Source organism: Gobio gobio (genome assembly GCF_949357685.1).
Source record: "Gobio gobio genome assembly, chromosome: 11".
Lineage (NCBI taxonomy): Eukaryota > Metazoa > Chordata > Actinopteri > Cypriniformes > Gobionidae > Gobio > Gobio gobio.
The window spans coordinates 27,944,808-27,968,977 of record NC_137104.1 but is presented as its reverse complement, the minus strand read 5'-3'; the positions used below and the strand labels follow the sequence as shown (position 1 = coordinate 27,968,977).

Below are 24,170 nucleotides of genomic sequence, written 5' to 3'. Positions count from 1 at the left end.
TTCTCATTTCCCCGTATTATCCTCTTTCCACTGTTTTCCTCATCTTCACACTTCCCTTCCCATCCTCTGAGTGAAAAAAGATCAATCTGACGGAAAAGAAATCTTCCAGTCTTCTCATTTATCTCTGTGACACTGACCCAGAATGCTCCATGAGAGGTCACTAGGGTCAGGATAATGCATAAAACCTGTCTTCCATCGGCTTAAAGGAGATGGCCCTCATTTGATCACTTTTTTCATACTTTCTACAGTTAGATGTCCCAGAAACTGCTGGAGCCGGTGTAAGGAGAGGCAAACCCAGCGGGACTCCTGATATGTGTGTTAAGACCCACTAAAGGTCACACACAGGGACTTCTGGAATAAAGTGGTAGATCTTGCATACACTAACTATTGAAGCCTTTAAGAAACTTCCGAGTAATATCCCAACTTTTGTATAAGATAAGCACTATAGACAGAATTAGATCAGAAATTAAAGGGGACTGCCTGTTTGGCTGAACAAGAAGGAGTGTTTGGGAAACCAGTTTGCAAACAATCACTATTTTGTTACTTTGTTTGGTGCTTATGGCAGGTTTAAATGTATTTTGATTGTGTGTGTGTGTGTGTGTGTGTGTGTGTGTGTGTGTGTGTGTGTGTGTGTGTGTGTGTGTGTGTGTGTGTGTGTGTGTGTGTGTGTGTGTGTGTGTGTGTGTGTGTGTGTTGTGTGTGTGTGTGTGTCTGTTTGTTGTTGTTTTTGCTTATATTATGCTGGCCAATATAATTTTAGTCTTTGAATTATACTGCCCCCTAGTGGTGTGGATGTATTACAAGAAAGTTTTCAGGTACTGATGCTAATAAATAAATTAATGATAAACAGTAAATTCATAATTGAAATAAAGCTGCAGTGTCTTAAAGTCTTTTCTGGTTATAGTGTTGTAGTAATTGCTCTGGTAATTCATAAATAAACAGTCAACATTAATACATTTGATTGGCAAGTGTGGTATAGTCATATTTTCTGCCTTGAAAGTGACAGCAATGTTGGCATGAACACACATGTCAGGTTTTTCTATCTTTTAGCGGACTCTCCATGGTTTTTATACTGTACAAGTATAAACCCTAAACCCTAACCTAACCCTAACACAAACCCTACCCCTAAACCTACCAATCACAGAAAACTTTCTGCATTTTACATTTTTTTACAATAATTCTGTATGATTTATAGGCTTGTTTCCTCATTGGGGCATCAATATAGATCCCCACGGAGACACGAGTCCCCATGAGCCAGTGTGCATTCAGGATGAAGCTCCCACTGGGATAGACACACACAAACACACACACACACACACACGCACACACGCACACACACAGTGCCTCTAAGTGAAGTGAAGCTGCCATTGAGGCTGTCCAACAGCGCTGAAAATACAAGGGCGGCAGTGAGCTCTGAAGACAAGGACTCTACTGTCACACACACTCCATCGATCACAGGTCACATATCAACATCAATGAACATTCTGATAACTAACGAAGAGTGTCCTTCAAATGACCTCCCACTACACACAGTTGCACACTTTTATCCATCTCACTCCTGTGGTTTCTGATAATGAGTGTCTTTTTTTTTTCTTCTCAGTGGCATTTTGCTTGCCTGCATTCAGATCGTGGAGCACCGCTCTGCACTGGTGCCCATGATGTCACTGAGCCAGAATAAATTGGTCTCAAATCAAAACTGGAAACAGTGTGTGTGTGAGTGTGAAGAAGAAAGAGAGATAGACGAACCCAATGATTTGCTGGAAATTTAGGAACTCACTTCTCCAACTTGACATTAAAGGAGTAGTTCACTTGAAAATGAAAATCACCCCATGATTTAATCACCCTCAAGCCATCCTAGGTGTATACGACTTTCTTCTTTCTGATGAACACAATCAGAGTTATATTATTAAATAGCCTGACGCTTCCAAGCTTTATAATGGCAGTAACGGGGTCCATAATAAACATACTCCACACGGCTCCAGGGGGTTAATAAAGTTGAATATGGAAGGCAGTCTGGCGGAAGCTAGATATTTTACTTTATAAAGTTTTAAATATGGATATTTTTCTTAGAAAACCCCTTTGATTCGCTTCAGAATGCCTTTATTAACCCCCTGGAGCAGCTATGTTTATTATGGATGGAACTACTTTTTTGAGCTTCAAACTCAATGGACCCATCACTGCCATTATAAGGCTTGGAAGTGTTAGGATATTTATTAATATAACTCTGATTGTGTCATATACAAATAGGATGGCTTGCAGGTGAGTAAATCACGGGGTAAAGTCTATTGTGACATCTGATTGAAACGGCTTCTTTAAAAAGAAAAAGATTAGGTGAGGCTTGATTTTCTCTATCGGGAATTGATTAGACTGTTGGATCGTTGCTGTTTTCTAATGAAACCTTTTCACCGACTGTGATGACACGTTTTGACAGTCATCAGCATCGTAAATGTACAAAAAAAAATTGTTAATGCTGCTAGTGTGGGTGTTTCTAATACAGCAGATATGCGAGTAATGGAAAAATTTTAATTTTTTCTTTATCTCTATTTGTTTCCTCTTTTGGAAAGTTGTGAAAACAATATTGTGGAGTTTTTCTTTTGCTATTTGAGCAAATTGGAAAACAAAAAAAGATATATTTAATGTAGTCTCTCATTCCGATATAGAAGTTTTCCCAACTGTGACGACTTCTGCTTCTAAGAAACCCAGAAATGTGAAAAGGGTCAATTGCTGGGATCTCAAAGCGTGTGACGGGTTGAAGAGGTGTTATTGGCCAGTCTTCGCTCCAGTGCACTCATCATCATAGAAGAGATGTCGTTGCGAGAGGGACAGGAAGTTTTTTTTTTGGGTTAAATATTATGAGGGCACACAAATAATAATAATAATATTAAGAAAAATAATAATGTGCATAGATAAATCATATATAATAAACACAGCAATATTCCATAAAAATAATAACTGTCCATTTTGATTACATGGTGGTGATTTTAAAGGGAGAGGAGACAAACTAGTCATACAATAGTGGAAATTATAAAAATAGTAAGAAATTATAACACTCAATATTGCAACTGCAAAAATTAAAGACTAGCCTTCCAGTTCAAAGACCCAATGGTCCAGTTTATTTACTGTAGACTGTATTCATGAAAAATGCTAGAAAAGCTGTTTTTTAGTCTAATTTAAGCTAAATAACTACATTTAGGATATGCAGTAGTTAATTTGTTCTGTTAATTCTGATTTAAATACTGCTGTTATTAAATCATTATCAACATCCATTATTTTGGAGATTTTATGCATACAAGAAGAGACTTGCATATATAGAATATAGCAGCCGTCAAGTAGACAACATTTTCTTCATGGGACTTTTACCCCACAACCACCAACATCATCCCGAAAATGGCCTAAATTTGGAGACAAAAGTTTTTTTTGTTTGTGTGTCCTGTATGAAGCCATACTCTATACTATCAAAAAGCAAGCAATACCATAATGTTCTGACTGTTAGTCAACAAATACTCAGTGAATACCCCAGGAAATAGTTAGAGTAGCATTAGCTAATCTCTTTACACATCCTACTTCCACAACATGCCTGCAATGAGTTGTCCACTTTCCTAGGTTTCATACACAGTTGTGCTTGTGTGGTAGTAGTTTTTTCACTGCATATGATCTTGATCTTCAAGGTGGAGCTCCTGACAGAATCACTGAACGCACCTGTCAGACAAAAAATGACACTCCAAAGCAGTTTGAGAAGATTTCAAACAGTCTCCCACTGGCATCATCAAACAATGTAAAAGCTCTTCTCACTTCTTTTCACCTACACACATTCATCATGTCTCTCACACACCGAGTCTCACACAACTGCTACTTTTTACACCAAGAGGCACAATCTAAAATATCAACTTCAAATAAAAATGGGTGTTAAGATGAAGGCATCTGTTCTGACAGATGTGAGACTCATCAGCCTCAGGGATTCAAACGTATTCTTTGATGCTGTTGGTTTATTCTAAGATCTCAGTGTGTTCTTGCTAGTGTGTTGGTAGACGTTGGGCTTTCACTCTGATCTGAGAGCAGTTGGGATATAGAGGTTTCAAAACTATTGTTCCCCAGTCCATCATCTTCTACAGGGATTCTTCAACTGATAGGCCCTCAAATTCAGAAATCAGAAGATCAAAGAAAATGCAAGTTTCCCACTAGCAATTATGACACTGTGATTCCATTTATGTGCACTCATCTTGTAAATACAATCACTCTGACATGATTTTAAAAGTGGCAGGAATTTCCTGCTTATCAAGGCAAAGAATCACCCAAACAGACAGACAAATACAGATACGGATAAAGCGATATGCCACAGTTGGGTTAGATGAATATAAAGTTTACCTAATGCTATCTTCCTCAAACAAAACTTTGAAAATCTTTCAAAGATTTGATGCCTCTAACTTGGCAAACTTTGGGAAATCTGGTGACTCAGTGGTGTAGGTTGCATAACGCTATGCATATGACTCACATATCTCATTTTAAACCATTGGAGGTATCAAATGTTGCAGGTATAAACTGGTGTGTTTTTGCCAAAATGGAATGCCAAAACAAAGTTAGAACAGGTTTGTAACAAATTCTCCCAGAACTGCAAATAAAGTGTTAGCAGATATTACTAATATACTGTATCTACTAATACTTTAATGACTGTTAGTTGATATGTAGTTGCAAAGTTAGTAGAATGTCCAAAGTGTTACCGGAATGTCAATTTATATATCTTAAAAATGAAATGCATACAGTACATTATATGGATAAATATACAATATTACAATTAGGGATGCACCGAATCCAGATTTTTGGTGTTCGGCCGAATACCAAATCCACTGGTTAAGATTCGGCCGAATCCGAAACCGAATTCCGAATCCTACTGCCATCCTCAGTCCATTATCACAGTAAACACATTAATGAAGAAAATAACGTCCACAGCAGTGAAGGGGTGATTGACCAATTAATACTATCAGTTAAACGGTTTAAATGTTTTTAACGCTTTTTTGTGTGTTTTATTTTATGCATGGTTAAGAAATATGCTGTATAGCGTTTATTTGTTCACTCACGGAGCGCGTCGACATGTGCAACTTCAAACTGAAAATGAAGCAATGGAAGAGCTTAGGCTACTGTGTGGGACCATTTCGACAGAAAAATACAGCAGTAGTACAAGCTCCTGACTGGTGGAAAGCAAATGAGCGGCGCTTCCCGAGGCTGGCCACTCTAGCGAGGCGTAATCTCTGTATTCCCGGGACATCAGTGCCATCTGAAGCCTTGTTTAAGGCTTTTCGTAGTGGGGTTTTGGTCAAGTTTACTAAAGTAAACATTGTCGCGTATGTTCTTCTCACCGCTGTTTCCTGATGGTTTATAGAAAAATTACCCCGAGTCGTCCTTTGTTGTTTCAAAGAACAGCACAACGGAGAGCGCAGGAGGTGCGCGCTCGCTGTCAGCCGGGGCTGCCCTCCAGACTAACCCACATCACTTAGACATGTTACTTAAAAAAATAACAAAAAACCATACAAGGTGTGGATTGAGGTAGCCTAGGCCTGCTATTTTTATTTGACAAAAAACAACAACAAAAAAAACATTCCAGTTCTCCAAAGCTTCAAACGGATTCAGTGTATTTTCGTTTTGTCATCTTAATTTGGTAATTATTTAAGTGAAAAATATTTAGTGTAGGCCTATTTATATTTTATCTGATCTGTATGCGGATGTTTGCATAGTAAAATAAAATACATTTTGGCTGCTGTCTGTAAATTCCTTCATGCACAACTCGTATTCTTTCGGATGTTTCATCCGTAAATGTTTTAACAGCGGCTGTTGTTTATGGTTCTTCCTTGCCACCACGAGACAATTCGGAATTGCAAATTGAACATGTAGCTCGACTTGAATCGCCTTCTTTTGAAAAGTACTGCCACGTTTTCTGTTCATGAATTTAATTTTCACTTTCAACGGCGGTGTCATTACGTTCGACCAGCGGAGGCGCGTAGTGCGAACCTAGGGTTCGGTTCGGTGGAAAAAAATTCTGAGGTTCAGCGGAAACCGAACCCTGTCAAAAAGCCCAATATTCGGCCGAATCCGAACCCGAATCCTGGATTCGGTGCATCCCTAATTACAATTGCTACTTTGCTAATTTGTGATTTTACCAGGGTTCTCAACTAACTGAAGTGGAAATTAACTTTAACTTTATGTGGACTGGATCAAGCAAAAATTGGACTGGAACACAAACAGATGGATTAGATAGACAAATAAACTATAATTTTCCCTTTTTTATCAAAAAACACTGTACTGGATGATTCCAGTCCAATTTAACACATTATCCCAGAAAGCGTATGTGAAGTTTCACCTCAGATTTTACCAGAACTCCCACAGTTGCCCACCGATCTGAGGCCAACTTTCTTTCAACCTACTTCTCTGTAACTTGTCGCTAATCCTTGAATTTAATGGCATGAACCCAGACACAATTCAGCCTGTGATATTATCTCTTCTCACTTCCCCTGTCTCTTTCTCTTGCTGTCACTCTATAATCCCTCTGCAACAGATTATTAATTAAACATGCCGGACTCTGGAGCTTTACTTGACATCCTTTGGTTTACAGACGAAAAGACAAGCAGATTGGTGTCAGGGCGGGTTAAGAAGCTTGATTCTTTGCACCTGTCTCTCTCTCTCTCTCTCTCTGCCTGTTGAATGGGAGTGAGACGGCTAGTGAACGGAAACAAAAAAAATCTATTGTTCCTAATCTGTGCGCCCAATTAATCAGTGACAGACCACGACTTCCATTGTCCCAGCATCCAGCGCTGACAATAGAGATTTGCCTAGTGTGATTAGGACGCCACGTGGATCTGTTTCCACACCTAAATCTCTCTTCCAAATGATTGGCGTCCTTAATTAAGAAGTGGCTTTGTCTTTTTTTTTCTTGCTACACATGATGAGGGAGTAACGGACAATGGAGAGAAAGCGAGAGATCGGGAGAATGCAGATTTCGGTTCCAAAACATAACCCACTTTCCGCCTCAGCGTGTAATAATGGGTTGTCTGGGGAATGAAAACAATAAAAGAGAGTGCGTGATGTGGGAGGGTATACGAAGACGGGTTATTTCAGATGGGAATGCTGAAGACTTCTCCTGAACAAAAAGGCTGAACGTTAAAGTCCATTCTATGTTCGGCCCACTGCCGTCACATTTTCCGGAGCAACCAGGCCTGTCAGACCCTCGTGGAAGATGCTATTACTGGACAAAACCTTTGTTTTCTCATTTGTTAACGCCCACCATGGTATAAAAATAATACCAGAAAGTATCCGAAGTGGGAGGATTTCTCAAATATTCTATGTATTATTTCTCCTTCCTTTGCTGCAACTTTCCCAATGCCTTTTCCTCCTACTCCTGTATATACTTCTGAACACAGAAACCAGGATTGCATCATCACAACATGCTTTTCCAAACTGCTCAAGTTTATGAATGGAATAAAGTTGACAAAGTGCTTCCAGTCAGAACACCTAACACTCCAAAATGTCCCTCAAACATTTGCACCCCATCAGCAGTTAAAAGGATAGTTTACCCATAAATGAAAATTCTGTCATCATTTACTCACCCTCAAGTTGTTCCAAACCTGTATTCATTTCTTTCTTCTGCTGAACACAAAGGAAGACATTTTCAAGAATGTTTGTAACCAAGCAGATCTCGGCAGCCATTGACTACCATAGTATTTTTTCCCCACTATGATAGTCAATTGCTGCCAAGATCTGCTTCTTCCAAATATCTTCCTTTGTAATCAGCAGAATAAAGAAATTCATATAGCTTTGGAAAAACTTGAGGGTGAGTAAATGATGACAGAATTTTCATTTTTGGGTGAACTATCCCTTTAAGAAGCAGCTTCAATCTTATCTGAAATCAATCCAACCTTCTCTTTGAATAAGACAATCCCTTTGGATTCACCTTGGCTGCCAACATCACTTATGCAAGGTTGGTAAGAGTAACAGTGAATCTCTGAGAAAAGGTCAATTATTCGTCTATAGTAGCAAAAAAACTGCAAAGAACAGTAACTGAATAGCTGTGTGGCTTGTTGAGGAGAGGTGTGATATTACTTTATGATTTTTGCAAAGTGGAAAATATAAGGGCAACCCTCTGGCAGCCTAGCAGAATACTCTAGCGTTGTGGTGGTATTACTTTGTGGTCCCAAGTTATGTGGGCTTGACTAAGCATGTTGGTATCGTATAAATAGAACCCAATGACATCATAGAGACCCTGCAGAGCCTCACAACTGTGTGTCAAGGTCAATGAATCTCTTACAATATCAGATGATATAATAACAGAGGCCTGTTGCATTGAATCAGTTTCAGTTGCTACCTAGGGGTGCATTTCTCGTACAACGTCGTAACTCACAGCTTAACTACCATAGTACGATGCATTGCTGAAGAATTCAACTAGCTAGTCACGACTGTTTCCCGAAACCATACTGTCGCAAATCTGTCGTTCAACCACGTTGGTTAATGATTTCACGCAGGTGGTGGAGTAATAAATGCTTTTAATTAATTATTTTGAAATCGAATTCATGCTAGATTTTATGCTATAAATTATGAACATGGCACCTGAGGACTAATTCTTATTTTTCTCAGTTATTTTACTTTATTTCCAGATTCAAATAGGCTCTTTTTTTTACGTACTAGAGCACGTACATTTACATTTATGCATTTAGCAGACGCTTTTATCCAAAGCGACTTACAACTGAGGAGTACAGAAAGCGATCTGTCATGAGGAGGCAGTGAAACACAGAAAGTGCCTGAAGTACTACGTTTTGGACATTGCACAGAGCATCATACACTAGGTCAGGGAAGAAGTAGAGGAAAATAGAAGGAAAATAAGGAAAACATTTTTTTTTTTTTAAGATAAGGTTAAGTGCTCACGAAAGAGGTGAGTTTGAATGTTGTCAGTAATTCTACAATTCGGATGGAGGTGGGAAGATCGTTCCACCAGCAGGGAACGGTGAATGGTAATGTTCTGGAGAGGGATTTTCTGCCTCTCTCTGAAGGTACCACAAGCCGTCGCTCCTTAGCTGAGCGAAGGCTTCTGGTGGGGGTGTAGACTTGTAGGAGCGAGTCAAAGTATGCAGGAGCTGAGCTCGTGGTGGATCTGTAAGCGAACGTAAGCACCTTGAACTTGATGCGAGCAGCGAGTGGTATCCAGTGCAGAGAGATGAAGAGTGGTGTGACGTGGGCCCTTTTGGGTTCGTTGAAGATAAGACGTGCTGCTGCATTCTGGATTATTTGGAGCGTTTTGATCGCACATGATGGAAGTCCAGCCAGAAGCGCATTGCAGTAGTCAAGCCTAGAAATGACCAGGGCCTGGACGAGAAGCTGGGTTGCATGCTCTGTTAGGAAAGGTCTGATCTTCCTGATGTTGTGGAGCGCAAACCTGCATGAGCAAGCTGTCTTTGAAATGTGGTCTTTGAAGGACAGCTGGTCGTCAAAGATTACGCCAAGGTTTCTGACCGACCCTGAAGGGGTGATCCGAGATGAACCTAGCTGGTTGGTGAAGTCATGTTGTATTGTCAGATTGGCAAGGAAGACGAGCAGTTCAGTCTTTGCCAGGTTGAGCTGCATGTGATGTTTTTTCATCCATGCTGAGATGTCCGGCAGACAGCTGGAGATTCTTGCAGCTACTGTGGGGTCGTCTGGTTGGAATGAAAGGTAGAGCTGAGTGTCATCAGCATAGCAGTGGTATGAGAAGCCATGTGCCTGTATAATGGGTCCTAATGATGTAGTGAAAACGGAGAAGAGGAGAGGTCCAAGCACTGAGCTCTGAGGAACCCCTGTGGTCAGCTGATGTGCTTTGTATACCTCCCCTCTCCAGGCAACCTTGAAAGAACTACCTGTGATATAGGACTCAAACCAGTACGCACATGCATTGAAGCACTCTTCAAAAACGGTGCTTTAAATCTCTTGACAAACTAAAAGACATAAATTACATTTGTATGTTTTCTAAATAAAAGATATATATTGTACTAAATGTCAGCTTGCTTATTTTGCTCAAGATAATGATTTATTAAGTCCACGTCATGCAAACAAGAAACTATGCTTCTAACCATGCTTCTCAGGAAGGTGGATTAGTTTTTATCTGTGTTTATTGTCTTGGTAACTTACGCTACATGGCTAACCTGCTCCGGAGTAGGTTTTATTCTGGATTAAAGATCGCAAACCAAATCAGCTGTGAAGGCAAGGGTGTAGCCGACCCCCCGGGAGGTATGGGCAGGGACCATCCTGGTGGTGGTGGGGAGGATGGGGGTGAATGTTTTAATATATAAAGATTTTAAACAGATTAAGCTTATGTTTTCTTTTTAGCTCTTTGTGAACATAAATTATTTAAATTCAGTTGATACACATGCATTGATATAGTCAGATGTTTTCATTCAGCCATCTCCTCAAACTTTTGCAGCAACAGTGTTTATTTCAGTCCTTGTAAATGCGTTTAAATTCATTACATTTTTTCATAACGATCTCATCATCAACAGAGAAGTGAATCAAACTGAAGCTCTCCATGTTCCTGTGTGATTGTCTGATCGCTGCATGCGTCACACTTTCAGCTGCACACGCTCTAGTTAATCACACACTCTGGATCAAAACCTGAGTTGATAGAGAATGTTTATACCGAGCATTGTGAGCCTGCTGAACCTGATCTAAACCAAGTTGGATTTGTATGGTTTTGTCAACACTAAATCTACTCTGAATCTCAGAGTTTGCTCAACTAGCTTCATGCAACAAGCCTCTGTACAGTACTCAAGGCAACAAGGGAAATATGTTATGACTTTTTCCTTTATGGTTACACCACATGACATTTTAAATGTAAACTTTTCTTGAAAATGGTATCAACGAAACCAACAAGAATACATTTCTTAAAGGGTTAGTTCACCCAAAAATGAAAATGATGTCATTAATTACTCACCCTCACGTCATTCCAAACTCGTGAGAACACAAATTAAGATCTTTTTGGTGAAATTCAAGAGCTCTCTGACCCCTCCACAGACAGCTTTTTCATTAACACTTTCAAGGCCCAGAAGGTTGAATTAAGATTGAACCACTGGAGACACATGGACTATTTTAACAAAGTTTGTACTACCTTTCAGGGTCTTGAAAGTGTTCATTAAATTTCTGTCTATGGAGAGGTCATAGAGCTGTCGGATTTTATAAAGAAATTCTTAATTTGTGTTCCGAAGATGAACAAAGCTCTTACAGGTTTGGAATGACATGAGGGTGAGTAATTAATAACATAATTTTCCTTTTTGGGTGAACGAACCCTTTAAGCCGGGAGCACACTGTGAGATTTTGGCAACGTTTTGGCCGTCTAAGACAAATTTGTGAAAATCCTAAAATATTCCCCTGATCCTAGGCTAAAATCGGAAGTCTTTGATCGTTAGTTTGACATGTTCAACGACAGCTGATTATTGACCGTTGAGATAAAATTTGATCTCAGAAGATTTGGCGCACAGTCCTGTAGTGTGACTTCTCCTACGACAACCGTCAAATTGTTTTAATTTTTTAAGACAAACCATGACCAAAATGAACACTAGAGATTTCTTTGTAGCCACCATTTCAATCCTGCATGTAATGCAGCTCACTGTCTCCGAACGCCTCATTGATTGATGATATAAAACTGCGGATGAGTTTTCTTGCGTGCGTTTGTTTTTAATGCGCCTTGACTATCGTACAGTCTGATATTAATGACAACTTAGATCTTACAGTGTGACATGGCTTACAGTGTGGATCATGTTCGTACAGTCTGGCATGGAACAATCATAAAAAACTATTATCGCACAGTGTGCACCCGACTTTAGGCACGTTTCAAGCTTTCTTTTATTCAATATAAGCTTTGTCAAGCCAACTTTTAAAGTTTGCCTTGACACACTTTCCTCTTCTAGTTATCATTGCAGCTACTGTATTTTAATGTAATATATACATAATTATTAATACTATATTATACATTGATGCTTATGTGGTGATTTGATTGAACGAGGTCATATCTGACATGGTTACTGTCCTAGTTTCATTCATTGTGACTCCAGTCATAACAACATCTGTGACGCACTGACTGTATCCTCAACAAAAGCCCCAGACATGAAAAAGATGGGTTTGAGGTCACGGGGTCATGGAGGGAGGGGTCTATGAGTCTATGATCTTCTCATTATGTCCACAGTTGATGTGTATAACATAAAGCCTTTATAGAGTGTTATAGAGTGGCACGCTTGTTTTAAAGCTGTAAACACATTAGACTGAACTTTTAGCAGTTCATATGATAGCATACTGTATGGTGTGGTTGGGTTGATTTTGTGGAAGATTTTATGCCTGCAGAAACCTTTTCAGGTTTCAGCAGAGAAAACCCATCATTCACAAAATTCCACACGTCTTCAGTCTCTTGTGTGTTCATTTATTAAATATTTTATTTAATTCGATGATGATTTTAGCTGCCAATTAGAGTGTAGTACTCTCAGCTCTATTTAACACCATGTTAAAATCTATGAGATTCTGCTTTCAAATCAGTGTGCAGATTCCATCTTGGTCTGGTCTCTACATGCCCTTGAATAGACCTCTCTTCAGTGGGTGATGGTGCCCACTTCACTGTCCGCTGGAGGGGTTGCCAGTGGGAAAAAGAAACAGCTGTTATCCCAGGTGTTACAGTATGCTGACACATTTGACAAAGTCACCTTCCCCTCTGACTTCATGCCAAGGTGCAGACGTGTGAATAAATAATACCGACGGTTCACGTGGTACACGTCCATTCAAACATACAGGGAGAGCAGAATTATTAGGCACGTTGATTTTCTGATCCAATTTTTTTTCCAGGCACATTTGACCAATTCCAAACCACAGTAATCCTAATAACTACTATTGATTTAGTATTTAATAATGTATAAGTGATATATAATTGTTCATGAAGGCTGGAAATGAAAATCACCTTATATTCAGGTGTGCAGAATTATTAGGCATGTTTTCTTTTACAGATAAATTGAGCCAAAAAAGAGATTTAACTCAGACTGAAAAGTCAAAAAGTATTAAATGCCCATGAGAAGGATGCAATACTAATGCAATACTAGACATTGCAGTTAAGGCATGACCATTGGACAGTGAAATGCTCGTTGGGTCAGCAGGATCTGACAAAAACAGGTGGTGAAGAAAAGACACCTGTTAACTGCAAAAGAATTAAGAATTAAGGTGAAGAATTAAGGGTGAAACCATCAGGAACCCTTTAGTCTCCAGCGCCACCATTTTCCAAAGCTGCAACCAACCTGGAGTCTCCAGAAGTGCAAGGTGTCAGGATCTCAGAGACTTCAGTTAGGTAAAGAATCCTAAAAAATTACCCCCACTAGATAAGAATCACAAGCTGAAGTGTTGTAAAATACATGAAGAAGGTTTTTTTATAGGCTTTATGGACAGATAGGTTGAGAGTGACTCTTGAAGGACCAGCACCACATCCTCTAGTACCACTGTTTGAAGAATTCATCTTCCAGAATCTGGCAGTATGTTTTGGGAGTTCATTTTTAGTCCATCTCTGCAAAACGGACTTCAGGATGGACTAAAATGAACTCCCAAAAAGTACTGCCAGACTCTGGTAGATGAATTCTTCAAACAGTGGTACTAGAGGATGTGGTGCTGGTCCTTCAAGAGTCATTCTCAAAGGTGGTTGATTGTCAAAAAAATGTCAAATGATCAAAAAGTGCATTAATACAGTATATTTCAAAATGTTTCTTCACATTCAAATTAAATTACAATACAATTTGTTGCTGAATGTTGACGTGTTTCTATAAAATGAAAGCAAATGACAATACTGTTGAGATTCAAAAATGAGAAATACATTTTTTTTGTAATTTCCATTTTCATTTTAGGTTTAGTTTAAGTAATTTTGTGTTGTTGCAATTTGTAATTTTTTTTTTGTGTCTATATAGTTTATATTTCAATTTCAGCTTTAGTTTTTTTTTTTTTTTTTTACATACAATTAAAAAGTAAAGTGCCTCTATTATCATATTGTAAAAATTACTTTTTTTTTTTTATAGGCTTCTACCATATGACTGTAATTACTGATGACTCGTTTCAGGCAGTTCAGTTCAGTTATTTTTTTTTTTTGCCTTTGCAGGCATTTTACATTCACATACAGCTATATTACGCATGAAGGGTGATATCCGAAAAAAGCATAAGTGCCCCGCTTCCCCACTCCCATCTTAAAGGGATAGTTCAACCAAAAATGAAAATTCTGTCATGAATTTCTTTCTTCTGCTGAACAAAAAAGAAAATATTTTGAAGAATGTCGGTAACCAAACAAATTGGCCCCATTGACTTCCAAGGTATTTTTTTTTCCATACTATGGAAGTCAAGGGGGTCCATCAACTGTTTGGTTACCGACATTCTTCAACATATCTTATTTTTTAAACTACCCCTTTAAATCTCGTTTGCGCTTGCACACATTTAATCTTGTGTTGAGGTGCATTATGCCAGTTTTGATGAAAATGACATCACACATCACTGGTCTAACATTTTTCCAATAAATGCGTGGCATGACAGAGTAAATTATGGCAGAATTTACATTTTAGTGTGTACTGCTCCTTTAGCTTTGTTAGACAATTGTTTGGACAGCTGTGCAGTAAAACGTTGTTTGCCAAACTAGGAAGAACCATCAGCATCTCTGAAGGACATGAGAAGGTGAGTTATGTGTTTCTAAAAATATTTTATGTGTGTGTGTGTGCGCGCGTGTGTGTGTGTTTTGGAAGGGGGGGGGGGGGGTGTATTCCTTACGTTTTGGGGATGTTATTGGTCCCCATGAGGAAAACAGCTTATAAATAATACCAAATAATGTTTTTTGTTTTTTTTGTTTTGTTTTTTTGTGATGGGTAAATTTAGGGTTAGGGGATAGAATATACAGTTTGTACAGTATAACAAACAATCATCATGTCTATGAAAAGACCCCATAAAACATGGAAACCCAGCATAGTGTTGCTTTGCGGTTGGTAATTATGTTCTGATTTTTTAGTACATTGCTATAAGGCTTTTAGTCATGGCTGTAGCCACCAAAGAGGTTCCTGAGGTCTGTCCCTCTAAAATAATAAAATCTGTGAAATAATTGTCTAATAGTAACTGTACATTGTTGCTTTCTGATCTGAGCTGACCAGTTGATTAGTGTTGAATTCCAGCATGATGCTTCAGTTTTAACAGTCAAAAGTGACATGCAAGTAGCTAAACATTTAATCTGAAAATTGTATTATGATAGAAATGTTAAACTACTGACATACATACTACTGATATTATCCAGGTAAAGAACTCAACCGGAGCCGATTTGCAGCATAAGATTACATGTTGTGAATATTTTATTTAATGAACTTGGTCACTTGGCTCTTTCCTGATAGCCTTTCATTAAATCACTTATTAGTTTTAATATTTAGACAGTCATTTGTCAGTTTATGGACCTTGGTAGTTCTAAAACCCTGCATATGGCCCTGCTTTTAGTGTATTCTCATTGGTTGTCAATGCGTTACTAGGGCTGTATCCGAAATGCTCCCTTAAACAGGGCTATTTTAGGGGACAGCCCTTTGTAGTGGCGTCAGAAACCATAATGGACGTTATCAAGTGCACTCATTCAATCCCACAGTGCACCACAATAACGAGTGTACAACCGATGTATGCTTAACGGTATTGGTATGCTTAATGTATTTTGAGTGCTTATGAGCTATGTGGTTGCCATGATGTTGTGGGTGGTTGCTAGGGCATAGCTATGAAGTTGTGAAGGTGTTTTTATATTTTTTAGCGTGTTGCTGCAGTATGTCAATTCTAAGCTGTTCTGGGGGGGGTTATGGTGTTTAGCGTGTTGCTGTATGTTATGAGGGTGTTCTGTGTGGTTGCCAGGGAATGTTATGTGTTTTGAGTGTTTTTAGCAGTTACTAGTGGTTTTTCAAGTGTTGTTTGTGCTTGCAGGTAGTTGTTAAGATATTTTGAGTTATTATGAACACATTTCTAAGTGGTTGCTAGGGTTCTGATTGTGTTTTTTATTTTTTTTTATTGTAGCTATGTGGCCTCTTGTATTCTATTGTATTTGCAATGGTTGCCAAGGCATTTGTTTGCTAAGGTGTCTTGTGTGATTCTGGCATATTGTGCTGTTGCTAAGGTGTTTTGAATGTGCATGTTGCTATATTGTTGCTAGGGTGTTCTGGGTGGTTCCCAGGTCATGTCGTGTAGTTTCTAAGGTATTCTGAATGTTTTTAGCATGTTTCTAGGGTGTTGTTGGTGCATGGTTACAAGTAGCTGTTTAAGTATTTCGAATGCTATGTATTTGCTATGGTGTTTTGAGTGGTTACGCATGTTGGTATAGTTTGTGGTCGCTAGGGTTTTGTGGGTGGTTGCTAGTGTACTGCAATATAGTTGCTAAGGTATTTTGAGCACTTTGCTAAGTGGTTGTTAGGGTGTACTGGCTGTTTGACAGGTCATGCCATGCAGTTGCTAAGGTGTTTTGAGTGTTTTTAGCATGTTACTATCTAGTTTTTAGGGTATCGTTTGTGGTTGCAGGTAGTTGTTGAGGTACTTTGTGTGGTTGAGCGTGTTGCATGAGCATGTGGTTGCTAAGGTGCTCTGAGCGGTTTATAGGTAGACGTATAGGCTCAAATCCAGAAGCCTACTTCAAGGCCCTACTTTTCATTGTCAAGTAAAACCATAAGTAAGATGATGAAGAAAAAACCTCTCTTTAACCATCTGCATGATTTGCATTTTTATGAAATGCATTTTGCAATAATCAATGAATTACATCACTGTTTTCACATCTTAGAGTTAATTATCCCATTTTGTGAACTATAGTTAGTCTTTTATTATTTTATCCCCATCTGCTGATGCCTCTATTCTTACCATCTGTATGCTAAGAGAAAATAAAATTGGAGATTTGAAAGGCTCCCTTTACATAAAAAAGTGTTGCCCTGGTGATGGAGTTGTGAAGAAGGTATGCGGATGAGGGACGGGTGGGCACCTAAACACCGGTTGATGGGATCTGACAGGGTGGGCAAACCCCGCAGGCAAAACACCATCTGTTCCATAATGGCTTCTGGGAGCAGCAAAAGCAACAATGTAGTGACAGCACCTGGACGTGAGATCTGACAGGCCCTGCATGATATCCCATGATGCCTTGCAGGTGAGCGCAGCACAGGGATGCAGTGGTGTGAGATCTCTCAGGGCTGTCTATTCAGATAAAGGGCAGGAAGTTAACGCACAGCCTGCACAATTGGAGATGATCAGCGTGCATTCTGCACGGCTGCAAAAAATGAACGTGGAGCAACATGTTATGACAAGACAAGACTCAAACATGCAAACACAGCAGCATTGTCACATGCTCGGAAAACAAGGATTTCTCTCATAAACCAATCATATCCAATCACGCGCAATGGAGGCTTTAGGTGTGATCGACTTGAAGCGGCGCTGTGCAGACTGATTGGTGTATGGCATCAAAGTACCACAAGAGCAATTCGAAAGCCTACGGAGCAGTCCACTCTCTAACCGCTCTTATGGTACTTTGATGACTGGGCTTGAACAACAAATTGAAATTGTGTGCAGCATGAGTGCAATGTCTTCATCGCCTTTAACACTAGAACTGCCAGGGGTCGCTGTATACCTAAAACTGCCAGCGGGTAAAATTTACACAATGCAGATTATTACTGTATTGATACGGCTAAAAAACGTAATATGTCACTGTATTATGCCACTGTCTTCACAAAGTAATGTATAGAGTCTTGAAATTATTATTTTTAGTCATCAACTATGTTTTTGTCCCGTTGTTTTATGCTATTTTAAGCAGGCTACACTAATCACTTTTTGGTGACTATAGGCTAAACCAGCCTGCAATGATGACGAGAATTAGATGGAAATAAATACATATTTGGGTGGTGTAATATTATAATAAAATGTCATTAATCCCATATTAAGATAACCCATGTAATTTAAATGACTAAAATACCCTAAATAGACAATGAAGAGCAATAATAATACACAGCACTGCATAAGATGTATGACAACTTACGATAAGGATAACATACGAATTCAAGTGCACAGTTTGACCGAATTAATTCTTCATTTGTATAGTTATATCATTTATAATTTGAATAAAAGAACAACACCAATAAACTTGGGATAATCATGAAAATTGTTTTATTCATTATATCATATCTGATTTTTTTTTTTTGTCAGGAAACGGGCAGACTTGAATAAATAGCAACACAGTAGCAAAAAATACTCATTACAAAATTGCAACAAAAAAAAGTATAATTAATACAAAGTTTGAACATTTATAAATAGGCTAAAACATCTTTATTTGACCGTGCGTTGTGTGACTGTTTACAGTAAGACGACGCGTTGCTCAAACATAGTGTAAAAATAGAGGAATTATATAGGGGTAAATTTGACCCGCTGGCGCTTATAGGTATAAATGCCCGTTTTTAAATCTGGTTTTATCTCAACAAAAAAACAGAAAAACAGCCATGGGTAAATTTTACCCCGTGGTGGTTCTAGTGTTAAGACTGTAAGGCTGCTGTACTGAGTGAAAGCGTTTGAGAGAATGAATAGCCCAGCGATTGCCCTCTGCTGCCCTCCTTTATAATATCAACCACCTACTCTTGCTCTTTTCTGCTGACTCTGGTGGGTTGCTGGGGGTTTCAGGACACTGCTCTTGCGCAATTCATAATTCTGTCGTTTTTCTACCCATCTCTTGCTCTTTATATCTAACATCACCTGGTGCTTTGAATACATCTCAGTGTCATGCAAAAAGTATATCAGATGGTTGTGGTTAAACCGGATTTTGTAGGTTCTCCAGGCTTAAAGCTGACTTATGTCATTTTTTTGATGTTAAAATACATTCTCCTATCCCAGCTAAATGTGCAGAGGCGTATCTAAATATTGATTCGCCTGAAACAGTGTAAACACTTCGACATCCCAACTAGCCTGACATCGTCTCAGCAAATGGCGTGAATTTTTGTATCTATTAGTATCTGTTTATTCAACCAATGGCAGATAGGGTAAGTAAGTGTTCAGATAGACAAATGGTTAGAATTGCATTTGGAAATGCTGCCATACACAATAAATCATTTGAAACATTGATTTGAGTGTAGATTGTTTGATTATCTGGGAGGAAACGAGAGTACAGAACAATGAGAAACATAAAACTAGCACAGCCATGCCAGGGTCATCAGTCAGTCATTCAGTTTAGTGGTCATTATGCTAATATTTGACTGCAAATGACCAGTCACATTCAAGTATTCCACAGAATCAGGTAATGAATACATATACACAGTACGACACATTATTGATCAATGCAGTCATTTATTAATCTATTCATTCAGGAAAAGCCTCTATTGTATTGCTATGCCTTATTCTGTAGATGGCAGTTTAATGACACAGTGTTGTTTAACATCACAAGCAAAGCTGAAAGCATTTCCTTTGGAAATGGCCAAAGCACAACAGCATACGGCAGAGAACTTTCATTTGCTTGCTATATAGTAAGGCATATTGAGTGTTTTTCAACTGTAAATGTCAGAAGACTACATCATGAGTCAGATTATGCAAGTGAGCAAACTATCTGCAAACTGTATTCACTAAGTAGGGAAGAACTCACAGTGTGTTCGGCTTTTAAAGGAACGGTTCACTTTGATTAACTTGTTCCATTCCCTGAAATCTCATTCACATCCAATTTTAAAAGTAGCACGCTGACAGCCCTTTGCCAGTTTTGATGTCAACATCACCAAAAACAAATGGAAAACTGATGCGAAAACGCATGTCTTTGAATATCCTGAATGAAGGATGAGATTTCAGAGCTATAGCAGAGTGGAAAATTATAGTTGAATAATGAATTAAACCGTATAGCTTCAGAAGACTTGGAATGAAGAGTCATAACGACTACTTACAGTATTAAAGGGATAGTTCACCCAAAAATGAAAATTACCCCATGATTTACTCACCCTCAAGACATCCTATGTGTTAACAACTTACGAAAAAAGTGTAACTGGCACGACGATGACTTCCAGAAAAAATCGTAAACATTTTGAACTGCAAGAGTGGATTTGCTTCAGAAGGCCTTTATTAATCCCCCGGAGCCATATGGATTAATTTTATAATGGATGGATACAATTTTTTGGGCTTCAAATTTTGGGCTGCCATTCACTGCCATTATAAAGCTTGGAAGAGCCAGGACATTTTTTTATATAACTCCGATTGTATTCGTCTGAAAGAAGAATGTCATATACACCTAGGATGACTTGAGGGTGAGTAAATTATGGGATAATTTTACTAGGGTGAACTATCCCTTTAACTAAGAATTTATCATTGTATGAATAAAATACAGAAAAAATAACAGCATACAGGTTTAATTCTAACATGTAATTAAAGACAGAATTGTAATTTTGGAATTAACTATTCCTTTAAAAACTGGCAATGCCTAGTGTGCAACCCTTCTGTGTCCTTGAACGCATTTTCTGAAATGCCCACTCACTTTCATTTGGATTACTGCAGTGAGAGACCCTCTGTAACCTTTCTCGCCCCCAATCGCAGCCACACACACACACACACACACACACACTGTTAGTGTCAGTGAAGTGAACTTGCACTCAGGTCTCATTACCTCCCACACACCCCACTGTATGATGCTGTAATCTGACAGTATGAAGGATGCTTCAAAGACACAGAAAAATCGACTTTAACGTCGCAATACATGCAGTATGCTCCCCGAAATCCATCAGTAAACAGCCCAATGTGTACTCTGACAAAATATAAATGCCACCGAATAGACGTAACAGAATTATGTTGATAGCAAATGGCAAAAACTGCATGGTATGCACAAAAATAAAATAAATAATAATAAAACGTTGTCATGTTAGCTAAAATGTGCTTTATGTGCAAACATCTAAATTAATTTTTTCTCCAAGTCAATACATTAATTATAATGACTGAATTATATATAAAGGTAATTTCTGAGTTAAATTAGTCCAATGAAATGTATAACTGGTTGTATTAATCTCTTTTATTAAGTTTATTCATTAACTATGGCCCAAGACTCTAACATCCGCACAATCCTACATACTGTAGGACAAGGATGGATGGATGGATGGATGGATGGATGGATGGATGGATGGATGGATGGATTTTTGCCGTTTAACAGTCTTCAAACATTTATTTGTTATGTGAGTTGAAACTGATCTAGGAGCTCAAAAATCCCTCCACAAACCACAACACGACCTGACAAGCAAAGCCAGAACAGCTACAGCGATCATATTTGATGTCATGAAAGTAAACGCAAGAGACTTTGAACAAGCAGGGGGGGAAAAAATGTAAATATTGAGGCAATATACAGGAGTCTGACAGAAGCTGATCCTCAGGGCATACCTCTTCATATTCTCTTACTTACGGAGTCTGAACCAAAATGAAATACTAGATTTAATCGAGAACAGCCATGAATTCATGATTGAATAAATATATCTGACTAATAGTCATTAGAGTTTAGATTAGATTAGAGTCAACTTTATGCCACAAAATAATTTTAAATTTTTTATTTCGATTCATATTTATTAAACAGTACACCATATATATATATATATATATATATATATATATATATATATATATATATATATATATATATATATATATATATATATATATATATATATATATATATATATATACATATTTATTTATTTATTTTTTTTCATTAACTTGGAATTCTCTCATCCTCATGTTGTTCCAAGCCTTCTTTCTTTCTTCTCCATGAAAAACAAAAGAAAATGTTAGGCTGCTCACAGATCAGTCTCAGTTACTTTCGTTGCATTTTTTTATACAATGGAAATTAATAGTGACTGAGATCTGCAATCTACCTGACATCTTTAACGTTCAACAGAAGAAAGAAAGGCTTATGGTTTTGGAACAACATTATCACATGAATGTTAATTCTGTTAACTTGTCTTTTAAATCAGTGAAAGCAAGTACATTCTTACTGATGGATTGGCAATTTATTAAATATAGCTTCATATTCACACTGCCATAGGCTATGTAAGTTATTTTGAACTTATAACACCAATGGAAACATTTACCAATGCATATTCAGAAAACAAAAATCGTCTGTCACAAGAAATGAATCATGACGATTTCTCATTTCAGAAAAATAATGGTCCATTCAAATACACTCCCATCTCAAATCATTGAAGAAGAAGAAAATTAAAACCTATAAAAACTCAGCACTTCTTCACAAAACTCTGATTTATCTCATTTCTTTCTACAAACATACCGCATTAAACGCCGGCCGTTACACAGTCAGGACCTTAAACTTTCCAGCTCATGCAAAAGAGAATAAAGTGCTTCCGAAGTCTGTTTTGACTGTTCTGAAATTCCCAGGACCGATTGTGTGTGAGTATACTGATTTAGACTCCATGGTATGAAATCAAAGTCTCTGAAACACTCGTGTCTTACCTGTTGGCCCCTCTAGACTTTCCGCACAGACCCTGGCGATGAGAAACAGCAGAACAGCAGACAGGTTCATGGTAGCGTTTAGTCCAGCAGGTAAAGGCAGGTGAAATTCAGTCAGTGAGTGTGGTAGAGTGTGGTAAATATCCTGCTGCTGCGCCACTGAGTTTCATCCAGAGACACGCAGCACAGACCCCAGATCTGCTCGCTGACGTCACGGCAAACTATTAAACCCCCTTACAACTCTGGAGATGAACCCAATGTGTAGAGGAAGGGCTATGGCGCCTCTCTGTGGTTATTCACCAAAAAACATCAGCTGCTGCATATTGTTGAGGGAAACCGATCCTCCAGTCGAGTATTGAAAACACATAAAACGTAGTTCTCATTTCCTTGTCTGTTTGTTTCAACGAGTAGCCCATGGTTTCAATTCTTACTTGACGACGTGAGTATGAGAGTTTGCAATTACAAGCGTATCAAAGAGAACATTGGATGGAAACAATATACAAAGTGAAATAGCCTATACAAATAAAAACAATGAAACAAAAATGATTAGGCATTCAAGATGTCTCTAAATAGTTTGAAAAAACAAACGTTTGTTTGAGTTTTTTAATAATCATGCAAAATTCAGCCTCTCGCTTTCTGAGAAAGAGCATAATTATAGCCTAAGAAAAATGCAACATAAAAAGGAAAACATTACAGAATTAAAAACAACACGTTACAAAATGTAAAAAAAAGAAGGAAAAAAGAAAAAATCATGTGGCATTCAAGAACTCTTGCTAATTCTAATCTGAGTAGTAACAGCAGGCAAGAGGAAAATAATTATAGCCTAAACCAAGAGTGGTTGTACACAAAGTTAAAATCTGCTGGAGTAAGATGGAAAAAGTCAATCCTTTGCCGACCTCCTCTCAATGGCTCTTTGTAGTAAATAATCCTCTTCTCGTCCTCTTTACTTAGAACCATTTCCACTGCATTGGTCTTGAGATGGCAGCAGTATGCTGAGTTTGATGTTACATTATAGCAAGGCTGCTCAGTCTTGCTCATGGAGGGGTTTGGATCCAACCCTACGCAGACACACTTTAACCTGATTATGAAGGCTTTGGGGATCATTAAAAAGATAGATGTTATAATAAACATGTCTGTAAAAAAAAAAAAAAAAAAAGAGGTTTCGAGGTAGTTCTCTGGATTGAGCATCCCTGCATTTCAGGAGAAGGATTTCTGAATAACTAGAAGAATAAAAAGTTATCAGTATTGATGATGTTATCAGGCTGTGAAAAAAAGAAGAAGTAGAAAAGTAGTAAGGCAGCTATTTGCACCAAGTGTAAATCAACTAGATTCTATTTACTAAGTGAAAATAGCATATTTTCGTTGCGATAGATGTTATTTACACTAAGTACAAATAGCGGTAGCTGCTATTTACACTAGGTGAAAATAGCAGCATTTCTTAGCTATCTGCTATTTACACTAGTTAGATTATATTTATACTTATAAATAGTGGCATACTTTTTGCACCTCAGTTTTGTTTTACAATAAACAGAATGCAATAATAACTTATTAAAATTATTTAATGAATGCCGATTTATTGGGACAATAAAGCCCTCCCTAAACCTAACCCTAACCGATAAACACAATAAACACACGTTAGACACTTTAGTTCCACTTCATTTTTATTGAAAACAAATGCCTTTCCGATCTGATATGTGATGGGAAAA

The 24,170-nt window shown here is 38.1% G+C and overlaps 1 protein-coding gene across 4 annotated transcripts in view; it reads right to left on the bottom strand.

The window, feature by feature from the left end:
• ptprua (protein tyrosine phosphatase receptor type Ua) overlaps positions 1-22,677 on the bottom strand; it is a 377,653-nt gene extending 354,976 nt beyond the window's left edge. For all 4 annotated transcript variants that reach the window (XM_079829338.1, XM_079829340.1, XM_079829339.1 and 1 more), the window contains exon 1: positions 22,468-22,677. In XM_079829338.1, coding sequence (XP_079685464.1) covers positions 22,468-22,537 — 70 coding nt within the window. In that variant the 5' untranslated portion in view covers positions 22,538-22,677. The remainder of the gene's footprint in view (positions 1-22,467) is intronic.
• Between the last annotated feature and the right edge of the window lie 1,493 nt (positions 22,678-24,170).